Below are 18190 nucleotides of genomic sequence, written 5' to 3' on the forward strand. Positions count from 1 at the left end.
CGAACGTATATCAGGATAAAATGATCGAGGTGACAAATAAAAGGATTGTGTGAGTTTTCCTGTAGTTTCACTATTAATTTAAAATGGTACTTGATTGCAGAAAGCTTTAATTCTCCCACCTGGTGTATAGTGTTTAATATTTGCTCCTGTAATAATATTTATTGATGGATTAGTTTTTTTTCTGCATTTATTATTAATTAAATTATTTGTTTTGATATCACTATATATCTGATTGGCATACATAGAGGAAAGCTAGGAAGTAAGGCAATGTGTGAAGGAAAAATATGAGCTCACAACTTCCTGTAGAAGCAAACACTAAGATGTTGATTTGTATGTTTTCGAAGCGTGTGTGGCTTCCCTTTGGACAGATCCTATTGTTTGCAGTCTTAATGGCAAGCTTAGCTACCTGTCTTCTACTTGAGCTTCATGCTTATCGAGCGAGTGTAGTTTTCAAATCATCTAATTTATCTAGAAAGCAAATTAGGGTAATTTTCAAAATTCTGAACTATTAGCTAAGTGCTGTGTGCAAATTAATGCAAATCACGAGCTCTTAAAAAGCTAGGTAAAGCATGCCAAAATTTAAAAACATCCCAGTTTTGTCGACAGTAATGTGAGGCACTTTGCTGTAATAAATCAACTTCAACATGCAAAACAGTGATAGTTCAGGTGACAGACAGTAGCTGCAGCAAAAGTCTTATACTACCACTTTAGGGCTGTTTTGCATCCCTCTTTGCTAAAGAAGTGTTGTTGAGACTTGTGGGAGTACGAGGAGGTGTGTGTTTTGCAGCAGGGGATGGAGACCAATCTAGCACACATAAGCATATGTGTTGTTTGAGATGCTATTTTTGAGTACGAGGCTGTTACTTATCTCATCGGGGTGTGATGGTGGCGAGGTGAGGGAGCAGAGTGAATTCCTGATGGATCAAGACTGAGAACCCTGAGCTCTCAGCTTAGGAGCAATCTGGGAATTGCAGAGAGAGCCAAGCCACATGGGGGGAGCATAGAAATAGAAGAACCTTCGGTGTGAGTACTTGTTTACCTCTGTGTCAACATTTTTGACTCAGCTCATTAACCTGTGCACTTGGGTAGATCAGAACATCTCTCGCCGTCTCCCTCTCTTCCACAATTAATAGTGATAACTAAGGGTAAGCATAAACACATTAAACTCAAACTAATGAACAGATGCAACAACAGTGCGATGGGGCGGCTATCACACCTCTAAGGCAGCGAATCGATTTCCGCTGATACCAGTTAACAGATACACCCTGTAGCACTTTCCTCGAATCTAATCATGGATCCATTTAAACTGTGTTAGCTGGAAGTCTACTTGCCATTAAAATGGGGTTTCAATTTTTATTATTTTGAGAGCATTGGTTAAAAACGGAGCAAATGCAGAGGTAAAGTAACAGCTATACGTTTTCGATCTCTGAAAGACAGAATAGGAGCTCCGCCTTCCTCCTCCCATTACACAAGCAGCCAGCATCCTCTCTAAATTGTTTTGCATGACCTTTGCTACAGTAGCTCTAATTATTACCATCACACAGGCCCTGTAAGGCACACAGCTAATTATACTGGATTTATCTGAAGGGGCATTGGTGCCATTCTTCATAGGCATGTCTTGGCTAGCGTCAGCGCGGGTGATCTAAACCCAGAATAAGGTTAATTTGGGTAATACAGTAATAGTAATTAGAGTCACGATAATTACAAGCATAGTTGTAATAACAATGAAGACCAGCCTATCAGTTATAGGGATACATATGGAATAACTTATGTAATTGAGAAGAACAGCACTGCCAAAAAAAAAGGGTAATGGTGAGAAGTGCTGTGCAATATGCATAATGACATTATTACAGAGCCAGATTGTTGCTGTTTCCCTCCCATTGCTCAGAATTGATGTTTGACAGTAGAAGTTGAAAGATATATTTTCAAAGGCATTGTGGGATTATTCGTTAATGTAGGTACCAGGACCTCTAGTCATTGCATCTCATAAAGAGTTGTTACTAGAGGAAGCAATATTTTTCAAAGCTCTAACATGAATGAAGAGGGGCAGTTGGAGCCGTCTTTTGGCTGGCGGGCAACTCTTGTAATGAGCCTAAGAGGGTTCCAATTATTCCACTTGCGATCAAAAAGGAGAAGGAGATTACTTCTCTTGCTTCTTTTTTCTTTGACATTTTACACAGTAACATCTTTTGATAGGGGCTGGGGGAGAGAGGAAAAACGAGTGCCTGATAGTCTTGAACAGGCTCCAGCAGTACAGTCCTTTCTGTCTCACACAGACAAGGCGATATACTTTCTTTCTTTCTTTTGACGGTGTTTGTAATAAAATTTCTTCTCCCAGTGCATGGTACATTAGCTTTTTCTCTGACTACATCACCTGCGCAAGACTGAGAGGAAGCTTTTGCATGACCGCAGGCTTTGGCTACAGCAGACTTGATAGCTGATCGGTGCCATATTTTTCCACAGAGCTAGTGTAAATTGTAAGGAGGAATCTTGGGTACTCACTCACTTACTGGATTTGTTTTCCTCTTCTACTTTGCATTGTAAGTCATGTTGCACTGAATACAAAAGGGAGTTAAATTATTTGATTGTGCACAGATTTTCCCCCTCAGCCTTTCCCAGATTACAAGTAAAAGCACATTAGATGCCTGGGGGTAACTAAAAGGATTTCTCCACTATAGGACATCAAACTATATCAGCCTTGGAGAAATAAACGATGAAAAAACAAAAGACAAATAATATTATGTACCACTGCACTGAGACAAAGAGAACTCCTCCAATCTGCATCAGCACAGATAAACATCCACCCCTAAGATATGTTCTTGGTAGATAACAGCTTAGTGTTTGCAACACACACAAACACAAGCACAGAACTGCACAGAGCGGAGCTTTGATAAGCAACGAAAATTACTACATGTTGTTCATGGTGGCAGAACAAAAGGATTAAAGGCCTTCATTTCAAGAAATTGAGCTATGGAAAGGTTGATGCAAGGTTTAAGATGCATGTCAGTTTGAGAGATTTGACTTGATAATATAGTCATAATTTGAGGGAAACAAGTCATTTGCTCAGGTGTATTTATTTGTGCATGTGTGTGTGTGTGTGTGTGTGTGTGTGTGTGTGTGTGTGTGTGTGTGTGTGTGTGTGTGTGTGTGTGTGTACGTCTGAGAATACAGTGCGTCCCGTTCCCCTGTTGATGCACTGCGGGGGTAGGAGGCAGAGATCCACCGTCTGTTGCTGTTTTCCATGACCCCGTATGTCCCCTCGCAGTTAAAAACGATGTTTGCCCCCAAAGACGGCCCTAATACAAATTAAATTAAATGAAGTCACTGTGGCTAATCCCTGTGTGTTTCAGCTGCTGAAATACCCCCCATCCTAACTCTACCCCTCCCTTACAAATGAGTGGGTCAAGGCTGCTACATCTGGACTCCTATCCACTGGCCCTACTCTCAAGCTGCTGCGCTCCCAGTCCCCGGTGGAGCAGACATCAGGCCCCGCTCAGACTTTCTGCCCCACTGCGACTCTGTGTGCGTGTGAGTGTGTGTGTTTCTGCATGAAAAACAAAGTGTTTTAATGTAAATCCGTGTCGTGCAATTCTCTTTCTGACTCACATAGTATTTATTCCCCTTTGCCTGCTTTCCCTGTGCGCCTGTGTGTTTCTTCAAAAAAAGGTTTATTTTAGTTACTAGCTTATGCGTTTCACACGCGCTCCTTGTTTACTCCTTTTTAAACTTTTTTCATAAATTTATATTCAAATATAAAAGACAAAGAATTCACATTTAGACATTGTACTGAACATTAGTGGTGAAATGGAAAACAAGCACTGGTGTCGTCACAAAGCATTAGTTGTTGTTTTTGTTCCGTCTCCGTCCTGATGGCAGTCTGTCACAGTCCTGTTAACAAGCTGGATTTACAGATGCAGCGGAGATGTGCGTGCGGCTAATACTCTGCTGTCAATCCCAGCACCGATAGCTGTCTAGAAGGATTCATCCCAAATATTATCACCAGATGTGAGTCACACTGGAGCACCAGCAAATAGGATCAAAATGCTAACTAGGCCTCCGTGGCCGAATCGCTGATAGGAGTGGCCCATCTCTGACAAAAGCTAAAAGATCCGTTAAATAAAAGCCCCTTTTTGCTCTACATACTTTGGCATCAAGCCCAATCAGTAACCCCTGATCTGAGCGCCAGCTCTGATGTGCGAGACAAAGTGCATCAAGTGAGTTTTAGCAGCTGGTCTACACAGATAATGTGTTTGGGGGCTTGTGGGTTATGAGGGCGGGAACGTTTTTCATGAGCTTGAGGCTAGAGTACCTGTTTGTACGTGTGTTTGTGCATATGTGTACGTGTAGCAACAGTATGCGCATTTGTGTGTGCAGTTCTCAGCACCTGCACACATGCCCTTTGAAAAGCTCCATCACCCCTCCATCCAGCCAACATGCAGTGTAAACATGGTTTGTTTGAGCGAGTGGCCTGGGGTTGTTGGATTAATGAGCACTGATGAAGTTCCACTTGTATCCTAGGTGCTGCCTCCCTATTTGCTGGAGTGGCTGTGATGTGGTAGTGTGTCTGGAGGCGGTGACTCATTCCCAGTGTCAGATTAAGGCATGTCAATAAACAGACCCACTCAATCCATCTCCGAGTGACTGCATCCGCTCACAGAGCCTCCCAGTCTGTAATGAGCTGCTGCAAATCTCCATCCAACTAAAATGTCTGCAAAGATGCCTTGTCACAGTGAGCAAGACAAAAAGAAGAGAGAGCGAGAACACGAACAAGAGAGGCTACAGCAGCACCGATGTGACTGGCAGCCGCCTTTATGCCGCTAAGTGAGATTGTACAAGAGTTCAAGTTGATCCGCTCGCCACGCACATTGATAGACTTCTGTCGTCATGTGCATCAAGTTATTCAAAAATGAATTCCAAGTTTACTGATTTTGAAAGTGACTGAAAGTTATGCTGTTTATTCAGTCACTGCTCTCACGTAAGCATTTAAGCAGAATGTGTTTACATAATCTGCAGTGTTTCTGAGTGTTTATTTTTAAGGCCCAGCCCAGGGGAGGTGGGGAGAACCTTTGGGGATATCTTGTGCTCTAATTCAGCCGCCTCCCCTCCACCCAAACTAACTCAACACTGGCTAATGTAGGCCACAACTGAGCAGTGAAATTGCTATCTAGTAATTCTCTCAGAGAAACTAAATGACTGCTTAAAACATGTGTTTGTAATGCTTATTCCTAGAGGGCCGGAAACCATAAAGTCTACCTGGATTAGATGTTCTCATTGATGTTCGCGGAGTCTATTCAGAAAATCACCACCTACCTTTCTCATGCGGCGCCATACACACATTAACGGATTTTGGGATGAGAGGAGTGAGAAAACTTTTCAGTCTGACATCCAAATTAAAGAAAATCCCTCAAGACTTGCCTAAAGGGGAAGTTCCTGCCATTTGAGTTTGATTGGGCTCCACAGGCTTTAAGAAAAGTAAGCCGATTTCTTTGAGGAAACAGCATTGATAGTCGAGGCTTTTTCTTTCCTCCCCCTTATTTACTATGTAAAACCATGGATCCTAATGTCATGGAGAAGCACAGGTTTTCTTTGTGACATGCACGTAGCTTGAACAGCCCTGAACGCTGAACAGGTGTTGAATGAAACCTTATCCACTTTTATGTGGCTGGTTGAGGCAGTAGACACCTATTCGCTCTAATTGGAAGCTATAATTCCATCGGAAAGCCTTAAAAGCAGCAGACAAAAGCAAAACAAAAGCACCCCCCCAGGAAACCAAACAGCCACCAACAGTTTGAAACATGTTGGGCCCAAGCAGTGATTCCCTGTAAGACAACAGCTCTGACTTAAGCCTCTTTAGCGTCAGCCGACTCCGCTGGAATGCAGACATCTGCAAATGGGGGCTATTATTTAAAATCTTTTCATCATGCTGAAAGGGAGGGAAATATCTTTGACGTTGAGCAGCTCATGAATAATGAATGCTGTTTCTATCAATGTATGTATAATTAATCACATCTCTACTAACTGGACTTGTGTGGAGCCTGTAGTCCTGAGTGACATGGAGACTGGTCTGGGCTATTGTCTCTGTTTCAGAATAGAAGACGGCCACGCGGTCTGCAGTTTTCTTTAGATGTTATATACACAGGTGGAGGAAGCAATAGAATTGGACTCTGGCCGTTTTCCCCGTCCTTTACGCGGACGGGTTGACGGGGATTGTGTTGTTTTGAATGGGCAAATATTTGCTCAATTTCACACGGGAAGACGAGGAAACACAGGCAGGAAGGGCTGTCGTAGTTACGTATCTGTGTCATTGTTTTTCAGAAAAGCTGTTATTTAGTTTGCTGTGACAATAATGAACACTTAACAAATGTGTTGATGGATACAAGTGACCTCGCAACAGCATTTATTTCACCCTTTTTTTTCCAGTTACAGAGAGTGTAGACATGCACGAACTACAGCTGGGCGAGAGGAAGTCTTAAAAACCTTTCTCCACAGAATCACTCAGTTTCGTGACATGATTGATTTTCAAATGGGCTTCTGGGTTTGGGGTGAATTGATGGCTGATGAAGTGAAATGATGCAGACAATGTGGCAGGTTATTTGTCACACGTGCTCCCCTCTATCACAATTGATTGTGTATAATTTGAGTTTACAGGAGAGTCAGTTAATATTAAATAGTAACAACTCTCTGTATTCATCACAGCAGACCCCTTTAAGCAGGCAGAAATAGAAAACGTAATCTCATCCAGGACCACGGCTGTGCCTCAGGCACTCTTTCACCCTTTTTACCGCTGATCCTCCCTCAGGGGCCGGGGCCTCTCTAAAGGAAGAGGGAAATCTATAATCTAGCAGATGGCAGAGGGTCTATGGGAAATTTTATAATCAGGAAGAAAGTGGTGATGGTGGTCACTGGGTTAGAGGGCAAAGGTTTGGAAGCTAGTGAGGGTTATTGCATCTCAGGAGCCGAAAAACTTTCCTTTTTTTTCTTACACGGTAAACAATATAAGAAGCAGACTGAGTCTGAGCTGCTTAGAGACGTTCCTGGGTGCAGACCTAAAGACGAGGACAGCGGGCGCCAGCACAGACCTGCAAGTCAGGGATTGCTGGAGCAGTGCTTTTGTAGGGAAGTGCAGATAGAGGGTGTGTATGTGCGAGAGGATGAAAGCTCATATTCGCAGTGTACATTTAGAAAAGAGTATTAAGAAATAAAAAAGGAATATGAAACTGTCGGTGTCAATATGAAATATATTGGGTTTTATAAATAAACTTAAAAAACCCCAAATTTATATATGTGTTAACAGTCACTTTCATAAACTTTTATTCTTTTCTTTAATTTCCTTGCTTTCTTACTTTTTTCAACTCTTTTAGTTGAACCTAGAGGGATAATGAACCCATTCTTTCTTCCCTAATTGCAGCTGGTTTTTCCTTTAACCTGCCCGGATTGCTTCCCTCTCATCCCTTGCTTTAGCAATGGGATATCAATAACAGGGAACATTATGTTTAACATTTCCTTGTGAGGCCAAAGGGAGTCCTTGATAAACAAAGACTGAGGCACAACCACAGACTGCTCAAACACAAAGTGGAGGTCTGCTCAAATGCAAAATTTAATCTGACAGTTGTAATAGATTCTCTCTGGTCTGTTTTTCTTTATCTTTAAACTGTGCATTTCAGTGTGGCAGTAAGAGCATTTTGTGTCCACATGGAGTACGGCTGGATGTTTTTTGTCAGCTAAATTGATGACATTTTAGAGTTGCATCCATGACAGATGCGAATCGCTCATATCTGTAACCATGTTGTCTTACTTTTAGATGCGTAGCCTTTTTAAAGCCCCCGTCACCCAAATGTCTTCAAGGACATGTGTCATTCTTGCTGTATTTCAGAAAAAGGTTGATTGCTCTGGTATTAAAGTGAAACTTAATCTTTTGCATTTTTAATTTTTAACACACACACATATATATATGATATGTATATATATATGATATATATCATGTTTCATTCCACTTGTTTTCTTTAGATTGTAATGGAAAACCAATTTAAGTATAAAGCAAATAGCTGTTAGCAGCATCTTTTTTAAATAGCATGTCATTAGTGCATGATGTTTTTTCCTTGTTTAAATGTTACTCTGTGCCATATCAGCCTCAATAATACATACAGTAGGGCAGCTGTGTGACATTTTTTTTCTCTCTTTTTCTCTCCTATCTGTGTGACATCTGCTGAACTTGTCGGGTGTTTACTGGTGTAACAACTGGTGTCTTCACTCCCCCACTCCTCCTCTTCTCTCTGGTGCTTCCCATGCCCCCACACAATGAATACACTTGCATCCAGACTGCAGAACCAATTGTCACGCTGGGAGGAAGGCAAATCAAATCTTACGGCAGCAACTAGGCGAGGAGATTGCTTTTCCTCTCAGCTGCAGAGAAGCAAGTCCACCGTCCCTGTGCTTCGGGTTTTGCTGGAGAGAAAGAAGCAAGGGGTGAAAAGGGGAAAGCTATTGGGCTGCAGCAACTGGACAGCAAGTCTCCCAGAGGTCAAGTCTCACCCATTTCCTCCCATCTTCACCGTCTCTCGCTCCTCTCTACTCTCTTTTCACTCCGCTCCCCACTCATGCTGACACTACCTATCAGTCACCCGGCGACACCAGGGACTACATTCCTGCCTCCAGCCCTCCAGATGAAACGGAACAATAATTATGGGGATAGAGTGGCTCTGGCCGCCAAACTGGGGCCGCTCAAATCACAACAACACATTGTCCAACCTGATTAAGTAGCCATTTGTGGCATCCTCGCTGTAGTTAAGCAGTCCTCATCCTCTTGCCTGAAACCTGACCTCCCAGCAAGATATATTGACATGTCCTCCAATTTGAGGGTGGTTAGAAATGTGGGGGAAGACATTACATTTCTTTACAGGAAGTTCAAGCTATTATTCCTCAGAATAGGCACTACCGACTGACTCATCAGTGGACAAGAATAAGCCTTCACATGATAGGCGTTCGCCTAATTCCACTAACAATTTGATAAGTGGAGAAAATAAACCACATTCTTGGTTAATGGGGAGCTGTAAAGTGGATGAAGAGCTGATGTGGAAGAGATGGTGATGCAACACTATCGACTAGAATATTATGAGGAATCTCTTTGCGTTGTACACTCTTGAAAGAGCTTGATGTAAAATCATTATCTGATATTTGCATTATCAAAAATACAGTTCATTTTCAGTACAGGGACAGCGTGAGAGCAGCGGCATACACTCCTCTCTAAGGCATGCTCACATAGAACATGTTAACCACACCAATTACAGGCGGCAGCCAGGGTGACATTTACAAGAAAATTTTCTATCTTGTCGTTTAAATTAAGTTTTCTCCTTGTTACTCACGCCTTGCATTTTCATTTCTGTTTTCCTGGATGCACAGCCGCTATAGCAGATGAAGCAGTTTAATGCGTGTACACTGCGATCAAAATGCAGCGTAGGTAATAATGTAACGCAGTAGCAGATCAAGTATCTGCACTGGAATCGTTACAGCAATGCGCAGAGACAATCTGATAGAGCACTACGCAGATATCCGTGAAAAATAGCATACTTTAAAATCTTTAATTATTGATTTATTTGGTTTACAGGTTACCTTTGATATAAAAAAGACTCAAGCTGATCAGGAACAAAAGGAGTCAGGGGTAATACAAAGGAACAAACACTGCGTGCTTCAAATTATGGGATAATAATAAAATGTTAATTAAATTCCTTTTTTTAATGAATTATCTTCCCCATTTTAATGAGTTAAAGTTTAATTAGGGGTAAATGGTAAAAGGGAAAAGGAATGATGTTAACCTTCAGTGCATAAATATATTGCATCATAATTTAACAAACACCAATCAGAAGCCCACGTTGCACTGTTGCTTATTATCATGCATTTTTCCTGCAAAAAAAAAAATAATGAGGCATAAAGGAGGTGAGAAGGCAAGCAGGAGCTCTTGTGCTTATTTAAGACAGACGTAGTGCACGTCAGACTATTTAAAGATAAACAGGCTTGTGCTATAGAAACGTTTTTATCCACTGTAGGGACACGACGTGTGTCAGACTCTGACAAATAACGACGGCACACTTTGTTATTAAAGCCAGGTGAGAATGGCATCAATCTGAACAAATTAACATTAACTGCAAATAGGTCACAGGAGCCGTTCGCCAGGGGTAAACGCTGTGATCTTCCAGCATCGCTTTTATTTATTTATTTATTGGGAGAAAAAAAAAATCCAAGAAAACTGGGACTGATGTTTGACATTTCCTCTGCCCCTCCCAACCTCACCGCACAGACTCATCTGCATTGGGGTTTCACTTCCACTCAGACGTTGAAAAAGTTCAAAATGTTCAACCCCATTAACATCTAATAAGGAGAGTGTTCGCACAGTTGCACACTGAGTTTTAATCCAAATCTGTCTGGTCACCACGTATGACAGCTGCAGGGCCACTGCTACCTCAACAGCAGGCTTCTGTCAAATGTGCAGCATTAACCTTTCTTACCATCAGGGTGACTTTTTTCAACGGGGCTTTGATATAGGTACACTGTAGACTTTCCTCGGAAGCCAGCCATGGACTCAGCTGTTATCAGGATACAGTATCTGCACAATGGAATTTTAAGTGAAGGGCCTCGCTTTCTTTTAGGAGAAAATACCTGCATCTTATCAAACCTTGTCAAAAGGGTCACGTCCCGGCTTTTTGCAGGACTGAGCGTGTCCTTTGAGAGGATTTGATATCCTATGGCCTTCTGGCATCTTACCTTGTGTAAGTAGACGCTTGGCAGATGCAGGGAGGGTCTACTTGCTTAGTTTACACTAGTTTCTCTGCCCGTGTGCTCTTCTCGTCAGACACTATCCTTGCTAAATAAATGTTGGGAAGAAAAAAAATGAATGTAAGATCTCTTTGAACTGCATTCTCTAATGTGGGTCAGAGATCTATCGCATGCATATTCTGAAAGCCTTTTCATCTGCAATTGCAAAGTTAAGATTCCCCTGGTACATTCTTAATTTCATCTACTTCTCTCGCAGTTATTTATTTAATATATCCACATTAATGTCTTCTCAAACATGGTAAAAGTGAAGAGTTCAGAGGGAAACTTTTCTTCTCCCTCTGTCTGCATGATAGTCTGTCCTCCCTTATGACTCCATTTTAAAGACAGTGGGCTGACCGGCAGTGGAGGGAGGGAGCAAGGGATCGAGAGCAGGGAGGGTGAACAGGAGAAGAGAGGCTGCGCTCACTGCAGCACTCTCCTCAGCTCTCAACTCCCAGTCAGCCCCTCTGTGTGTGTGCTTTGAAAGAGAATAGGATTCAGCCCTTTGAAAGCCGAGGCTGCTCACCAGGGCCTTTGTGTAAAATAACATCTCTACTGAAAGCCAATTACTGGTAACATTATTTTGGTTGCTTCCATTATTAAAAGTACCTCTCTCTGTTGCCCCCATCATCCCTCCACCACAACCCCCACCCCACCTGCTCCGCCATCACTCTCTTACAGACGGAGAATTATTCCATTGACTCCAGTTACGTGAACAGCAGAGCCCACCTCATTAAAAGGTATGTCTTGATTAGGAATTGTTACCAGCACCTCATTACCATTGTTATCTGTAATTGTTTTATCTAATGAGTGCACAGCTACTGTTGCAGTAGTTTTCATGTGTTCCTGCATGTTCTTCATTCTGTATAATTGCAAGGGGAGGATAAGATTTTAGGATAAATAGTATTACTCTAAAATAATGCGTTTAGTAGACACTTGTTGGGATGAGGCACAAAGTCATACTTTCGGATTATTAAATTACACAGGGCAGCAGAATCTGCAAGTAATGATTTTCATATTTGCAGATAAGTGTGATACACTTATGCACTTTGCTTCATTAATTACACATAAACTTGAATTTTATCAGGTAAACGGAAAAAAGAAACAACTACCTAATCGTCATATTATGTTTAAAATATTTTTTTTTAAAGAAAACAGTCACGAATGGACCATAATTGCCTCCTTTTTTCCCGTTTGTCAGGGAAAGAAGGATAAATGTTTTCATTGTGCATTGTTATTCAGCTCACCCAAACCAAGATCTTGGATAGGGTTTGAGGAATTCAGGACTGGAGACTGGGATGGGTTTCATAATTCCCTCAAGCCAAAGAGGGTTTTGTAAGCAGTCTCACTTTGTAAACTATAGTTCTCCCTTCTTACCTGCAGCTATAGAACATTCCAGGCTTCCTTTTGTTTGAGGCCATCCCAGCCTTTTGAAAACCCATTATGGCAATTTCTCCCCAAAAGAATCCCTGCATTAATGTAAACAAAGAGCATTCAAGTGTGGGCCTCTGCAGCATACTACAAAGAAATCCCCTCAGGAGCCAGGGAGCCTCTGGTCTGAGACAGGTGCAATTACAGTGATAACATCAGAGAGCCAGCATTACCTCCACTGCAGTCCTCTCTCCCACACTGGAGAATGTGAGGCTCGCACTATGGAATGCAGCTACCTTGCACTGTCCTTTGCTTCCTTTACACTTTTTGTGCACATTTTCTCCTCAGTCTGTCTTCTTCCTCCCCTCTAACCTCTAACACCCTCGTCTGTCTTTACATAAACTCATTCATGTTTTTTCCCCTCTGTCTCTCTCTCGTGCATGAACACGTGTTCATATATTCACCCCTATTTAGTGTTGTTTGTAAAGCAGAATTTGTTCCAGTGGGATGGAAATCAAGTGAAGGGAAATCACGCTGTTACTGTGCAGCTGTTGATTGTGCCCCCACACCCCACCCTCTTTATTGACTGTGAGCCCCAAACAAGGCAGATGCTCAGTTTGTATGCTTCCAGCATTTTCTACATCCATCTTCCTTCCAGGAATTCCTGATTACTGCAGTATTTGTTTGATTGTAGTGAGTGAGTGCCTCCTGTTTGTTCAATGCGATGTCCTTGAAGTCAGTGCATCCATCCAAAATGTCCCTGGCTGAAACATCCTGTGGCTGGTTTGCTATCTATGAAGTTGAAAAATGTCCACTTAATCCAAGAAGGCTGTCAGGAGATTTAAACGCCCTTCTTATTACATGGAAGTGCAAACAGAAGCTGGAAAGAGGTTTTGTTCTTTGAAAAGGTGTGGTGCTTAACTTAGACTTAGAGCCAGTGTAAATTAGTATTCATCCACTTTAAATTGATGGAAATGCACCAGGTTAAAGAAAGCAACAAAAAGCACAAAAAGGGACACGAAGCGAAAGATAGACAAGTCGTCACAAACCATCACATTAGAGATGGATGAAAAAGAGCATGTTTTTAGGTGAGGTGACAGTTAATCAACATTTCCCTTTCCTCCCTCCTGGCCCCCATGTAGCACATCGACATTCAAGGACCTGGAGGGGAACAGTCTGAAGGACAGCGGCCATGAGGAGAGCGACCAGACCGACAGCGAACATGATGTCCAGAGGGGACACTATGTTGACACGGCTGTCAATGACGTGCTGAACATGACTGTTCCTCCTAATGTTTGCCAGCTGCCAGACCAAGGTAAGAAAATCTGTGTCTGTTTGTGTTTATGTGTGTGCGCACTGTGTGTGTTTAGAGGATCGCTACATCGTTTGGGATGTGTTTCAAGTTTCAAGATAAGACCAATGTGTATTTTTGTGTGCCACTGAGACTGTTTTTATGCTACCGGAGCATCTTTTAAGATGCATTTACCCATTGGAAGTCCCAAATGTGCAAGTATATGAATAACATCACAGGTTTTTTTGTCTTTGATGTTAGTACAGCTAATATGAGGGATCTGTGACGGCAAAGGCTACCCTTTGATACAGGCTTAGCCAACGTTATTGACTGATAGTAGCCATGTCTGCTGTTGAGGATGAGCTGACTTCAGATGTGCTTGAATGGCAGCAATTAGGCTCATAAAGGTAGAAGGTGGAAATCTACATATCTCCATGTGCCCTCATCCATTATTCAATTGGATCATTTAGCAGGGAATTAATGTTGATGTTTCATTTCTGACTCCCCATTTAAAAAGACATCCGCTTGGTTGGCAGAAGTCAGTGTAAGGGTCATGTTCATTCTTAACTACTGCCAGTCAGACTGAAGTAGAGAGTGGGTCAGTTAGAGGGAGATAGAGGGGAAAAAAGCAGGATATAGCTGTCTGGGAGTCCAGGATGTTACTATATGCACCTGAGGGTATTTAAGTCCTAAAGGAAGCACTACACGCACAGGTGCAATGGCAGCGCAAGAGTCAGTGTGTGAAACGCTGCAGATATTTTAGGATAGCCCCATTAGGAATTTCATTCATAGTGAGGAGGAAAGCGTGGATGTTTGAGGACACTCTTATGGATATCCTTTGCATCGGAACTTTACGTTTGCCCCAATTTGGAAACTGATGCCAAATTTAGGTTTTCCTTCCTCATTTAACGTTGACATATTTTTAGTTCCTTTTTTTTCTAACACTGTCCTACTAAGGCTGTGTACTTTCTCACTACTCTACTTTCTTCTTTCGTAGCTTCATATAGTGAAAAAATTTTAATGAGCAAGAGATAACGAAAAGGAATACGACTTTATAAAAAAAAAAAAGCGCAAAGAAATGAAGATTATGTGATTTTTTTAATAAATTATTTATCTATTCTGTCTATTTTTGTCAGTGGACTGTGAAGTGTGTGGGTGTGGTTGAAAAGGCGGCAATGGATATCTGTAGGCTCTTTCCTGTCGGTTCCTGGCATATCTAACTAACGAGTTTCACTGTTGATATTGTTCGACTGGGTAATAATAACATTAGTCAGCCCACATTTTACGTTGTTCAAGAATGGAGTCGTGCATGTGGATATGCCTTCCTGGCTGGTAGTTCACACCTTGTAATGACTTAGCCGAGAAATACATAGGGTCAGGAAGTATGACGACCAGAGAATCAGCTTGTGCTGGGTGTTACCCTGGTGGCATCAGACGATAATGAACAGTGAAAAGCGAATCTGCTGACTAGTGGTTGTCAGCTGTAATTACTTCAGAACCTGCAAAAAATTCCTGGGTCTCTAAAAAATGCTTCTAGTAGTGGGATCTCATTATTGGAGACAATTAGAAGTAATGTACATGAAGAATATTACGAGTGGGGAGAGCTCTCTGAGGCAGATCTTTTTTCATTAACACCACCAATGATTGTATCTGTTTCAGCCAAATGGATGCATGCCTCCTGAATTTGTAATGCAGCACCACATAGCCGGTAAACAGAACAACAGGCTATTTCACAGTGTCTGTCCTTTCCTTTGACCAGAACAAATAGATGATAATGAGGTTGCTGTTTGGAATTACAATTTGATGGTTTGGTTTTTCTTTATTTTATTATTAATTTAATCGCTTTTAGCTCCAGACTCACATTTGGCCTCTGATTTTTCTTTAGCGACAACAAAATACCTCAGTGGAATCTATTTTCCCATTGCTTTTGGTAGTCATTCTGCAGCAGTGGTCACACCACAAAGTAATGAGAGGGCGGTTATAACTATTAAATAAATTGGGCAAAGATCGCATGCGGAAATGTAATGACATTCCAAATGAAATCATCTTTCTATTGCAATCTCAACGGTCTAATTACACGGGTAAAGGGCATGGTAGGATGACATTATGGGCTGGTTCGCCATGATGCATGGTCCTGTCTCCTGGCGTATCAGGATTTGACAATATCCTCTTCTTTTTTGTTGTTGTTGTTTCTCAGGAGAAGGCCAGCTTTTTCGTTTTCACGCTTTTTTTCTCCCCTTCTGCTTAAAGTGTCTTGAGTACAAAGGCAGAAAGGTTTCTACAATATAGAAGTAGTTGAGCTCAAAAATGGACACTATCTGCCAGTTCTGGTGAGTGAGTGGAGGGAATTTTCAGAAAACAAATAGGCATGTTCACTAAACACCCCGCTGTTTAGATGTCTTCTGGGAGTAACTGTGTTGTATAGTGCACCTCTCCTGCCAGCAAAAGCACAAAACATGTTGAGAGACTACAATTGCCAAAGGACAACAACACGCACAAGCTGAGGAGAGAAGAAGCTTGTTTTTTGTGTGTTTTTTATTGTTCTGTTTTCTTGTGTTGATAAGCGCTGAGAACAAAAGGAAGGGAGGTAGGGTTAAACTCTCGGGCTTTTACAGTGCAAATGTTTACTATTCCCAGTGTCATGTAAAGATGTTGTTTGCCCAGGAGACAATCTGTTACGGTTACACAACGGCCCTGCATCCATGTCATCTTGTTGACTTTCATGCGGGAATCCATTCGCGTGATGAGATTCAGCTGCTAACTAGCCCGGCACCATATCAACGCGGGCATTTTCCCCACCTAAAGCAATTTAGGAGTTTCATATTTGGCTTTTGTCCATCTGTTGTATGCCTTTTTTGTCAGTAATGCCTTTTCAACAACATTATTCATTGTTCCTGCACGAGCAAATACCAAGGTAACTTTGAGCAAAGTGCTTGTGAAGAGACTTTCGACTTAAATCTGAGTGAATTTGCTGAATCGCTGCCAAGAATCTAAAAAGACGTGTGTATGTACTCTTTTTGAAAACCTGACCTTAACTATCCTCACCCAGTGGATTAGATTAAGGAAGTATCTGAAGAACAAATGACATTAAATCTCTTAAAATCTATAAAGGAAGAGATATCTTTAACATGTAATGGCCCCCCTCGTATCTGCCAACAGAATAGAAATGAATGATATCGCTGCAACTATAAATTGAGAAGAGCAGCTATATAAAATGAATTCTTCGTTATCTTTATAGGCATGTCTGTGAAGTTGGGGGGATTTGGTTGAAATGTGCGACATGCTAGCTTTAGCTCTGTAGAACTATTAGTGTCAAGGGAGAAGCAAAGGAGACGACTCTAAAGGAGCTGTGACAAAGGGGGCTTAATCAATTTTTTTGACATCCTTTGATTGTCATAGCTCACATTTTAATTCACATGGATATGGATGAGCCGTGGATTTCAAGGATTAAGATTCATGTAACGCTAAATCGCTCGAGTTATCTCTGCGGGGGGGAATGGTGGGGGCACGATGTCATTTTACAGTGTCCGATCTGTGGCTTTAGATTTTTGTGATCTCACTTTTGGAATTGTATCCAGGTCAACGTGTAAGTGTTCTTCAAATAAAATCACTTTCTCTTGGCTTATTAAACTCAAAGGGATCTAAGACTGCTCAATTAGCCAGAGCAGGGAACAGGCCTCTTTTATTTCTGACATATTCCTTGGCCTCCACCTCCAGAGAATATCTCTCATCTATCTGTTAGCTCCCTGTGGGGGTGTGCCTGAAGCTGGAACCCAGGAATGGAAGCCCCCTCCGTGGGCTGCAAAATTCTCCGTATTCCCTTCTTCCATCAGCAGATCCACAGGGTTTCACTGTTCCTAATTGATTTTCTTTCGCTTTTTCTCTCTCCCTCCATATGTCTCTCCATCTTTATTTTCTCTTCTGTTTCCATCTACTGACTGCAAACATCTCCAGCCCACATCTCCCAACTTTGTGCCAGTCAAGCAGTTCCCTTTCCCTGTTGAATTAAAGAAAGAGTAAAGGCATCTCACATGTTCCTGCTGCAAACTTGCCCTAAATTCACCACGGGAACATTTCTAGTTTGCAGTTCTCTGATCTACTAACGAAAATGCTGACAGGTGTCAGAATCAGGAAGGCAACAGGAACAGGGCTGTGCTGACAACACGAGAAGGGGAGAGCGAGCCAGAGTCTGTGTGTGAGGGAGACAGAGATTGAGAGATGAGCTGAGAGTCTAGTAAGCAGTCTTAGCGAGAGAAAATAAAAAGAGGAAAAGAAGAAACAATCTCTGTGACAGGTGGGAATGATTTTTTTCCCTTTCTCTCACTCAGAGGTAACGTGCTAGAGGGTTTGACTGATTCTCAAACAACATTTGATTGAATTAAGCATCAAAATCCTTGTTGTAATTCAGGCTGGCAATGACACGTGTTGCGTTATGATACTTTACGATCAGATTAACATATAAACTCTATACTGGGACCATCCATTTTGATTTGGATTTGTCTAATCTAATGTGGAACCAGTGGAGGTAAAATGGCTGACAGTGACAAAGAGCTCAGAGCATTACAAGCATTAAGGAAGATAGAGTACAAACACACTGCATGCTCAAGCACACCAGAGAGTGCTTGCAAGCAGGTGTAGTGAACTCTGTAATGAACAACCTGGATGTAGATTTTTGCCTCCGAGCTGCGGAGAATTAAAGAAAAAAGATGTAATTTCATG

The 18190-nt window shown here is 41.9% G+C and overlaps 1 protein-coding gene across 7 annotated transcripts in view; it reads left to right on the plus strand.

Moving 5' to 3' along the window:
* The window catches only part of pcdh19 (protocadherin 19), a 55676-nt gene that overhangs the window by 16255 nt on the left and 21231 nt on the right, over positions 1-18190 (plus strand). For 4 of the 7 annotated variants that reach the window (XM_080900618.1, XM_080900622.1, XM_080900624.1 and 1 more), the window contains exons 3-4: positions 11491-11548; positions 13310-13495. In XM_080900618.1, the coding sequence (XP_080756744.1) occupies positions 11491-11548; positions 13310-13495 (244 nt within the window). Of the gene's footprint in view, positions 1-11490; positions 11550-13309; positions 13496-18190 lie in introns of all 7 variants that reach the window. The other 3 variants (XM_080900619.1, XM_080900623.1, XM_080900621.1) reach the window with 1 other exon arrangement.

The sequence above is a fragment of the Rhamphochromis sp. 'chilingali' genome (genome assembly GCF_963969265.1).
Source record: "Rhamphochromis sp. 'chilingali' genome assembly, chromosome: 13".
In the NCBI taxonomy this organism is placed as follows: Eukaryota; Metazoa; Chordata; class Actinopteri; order Cichliformes; family Cichlidae; genus Rhamphochromis; species Rhamphochromis sp. 'chilingali'.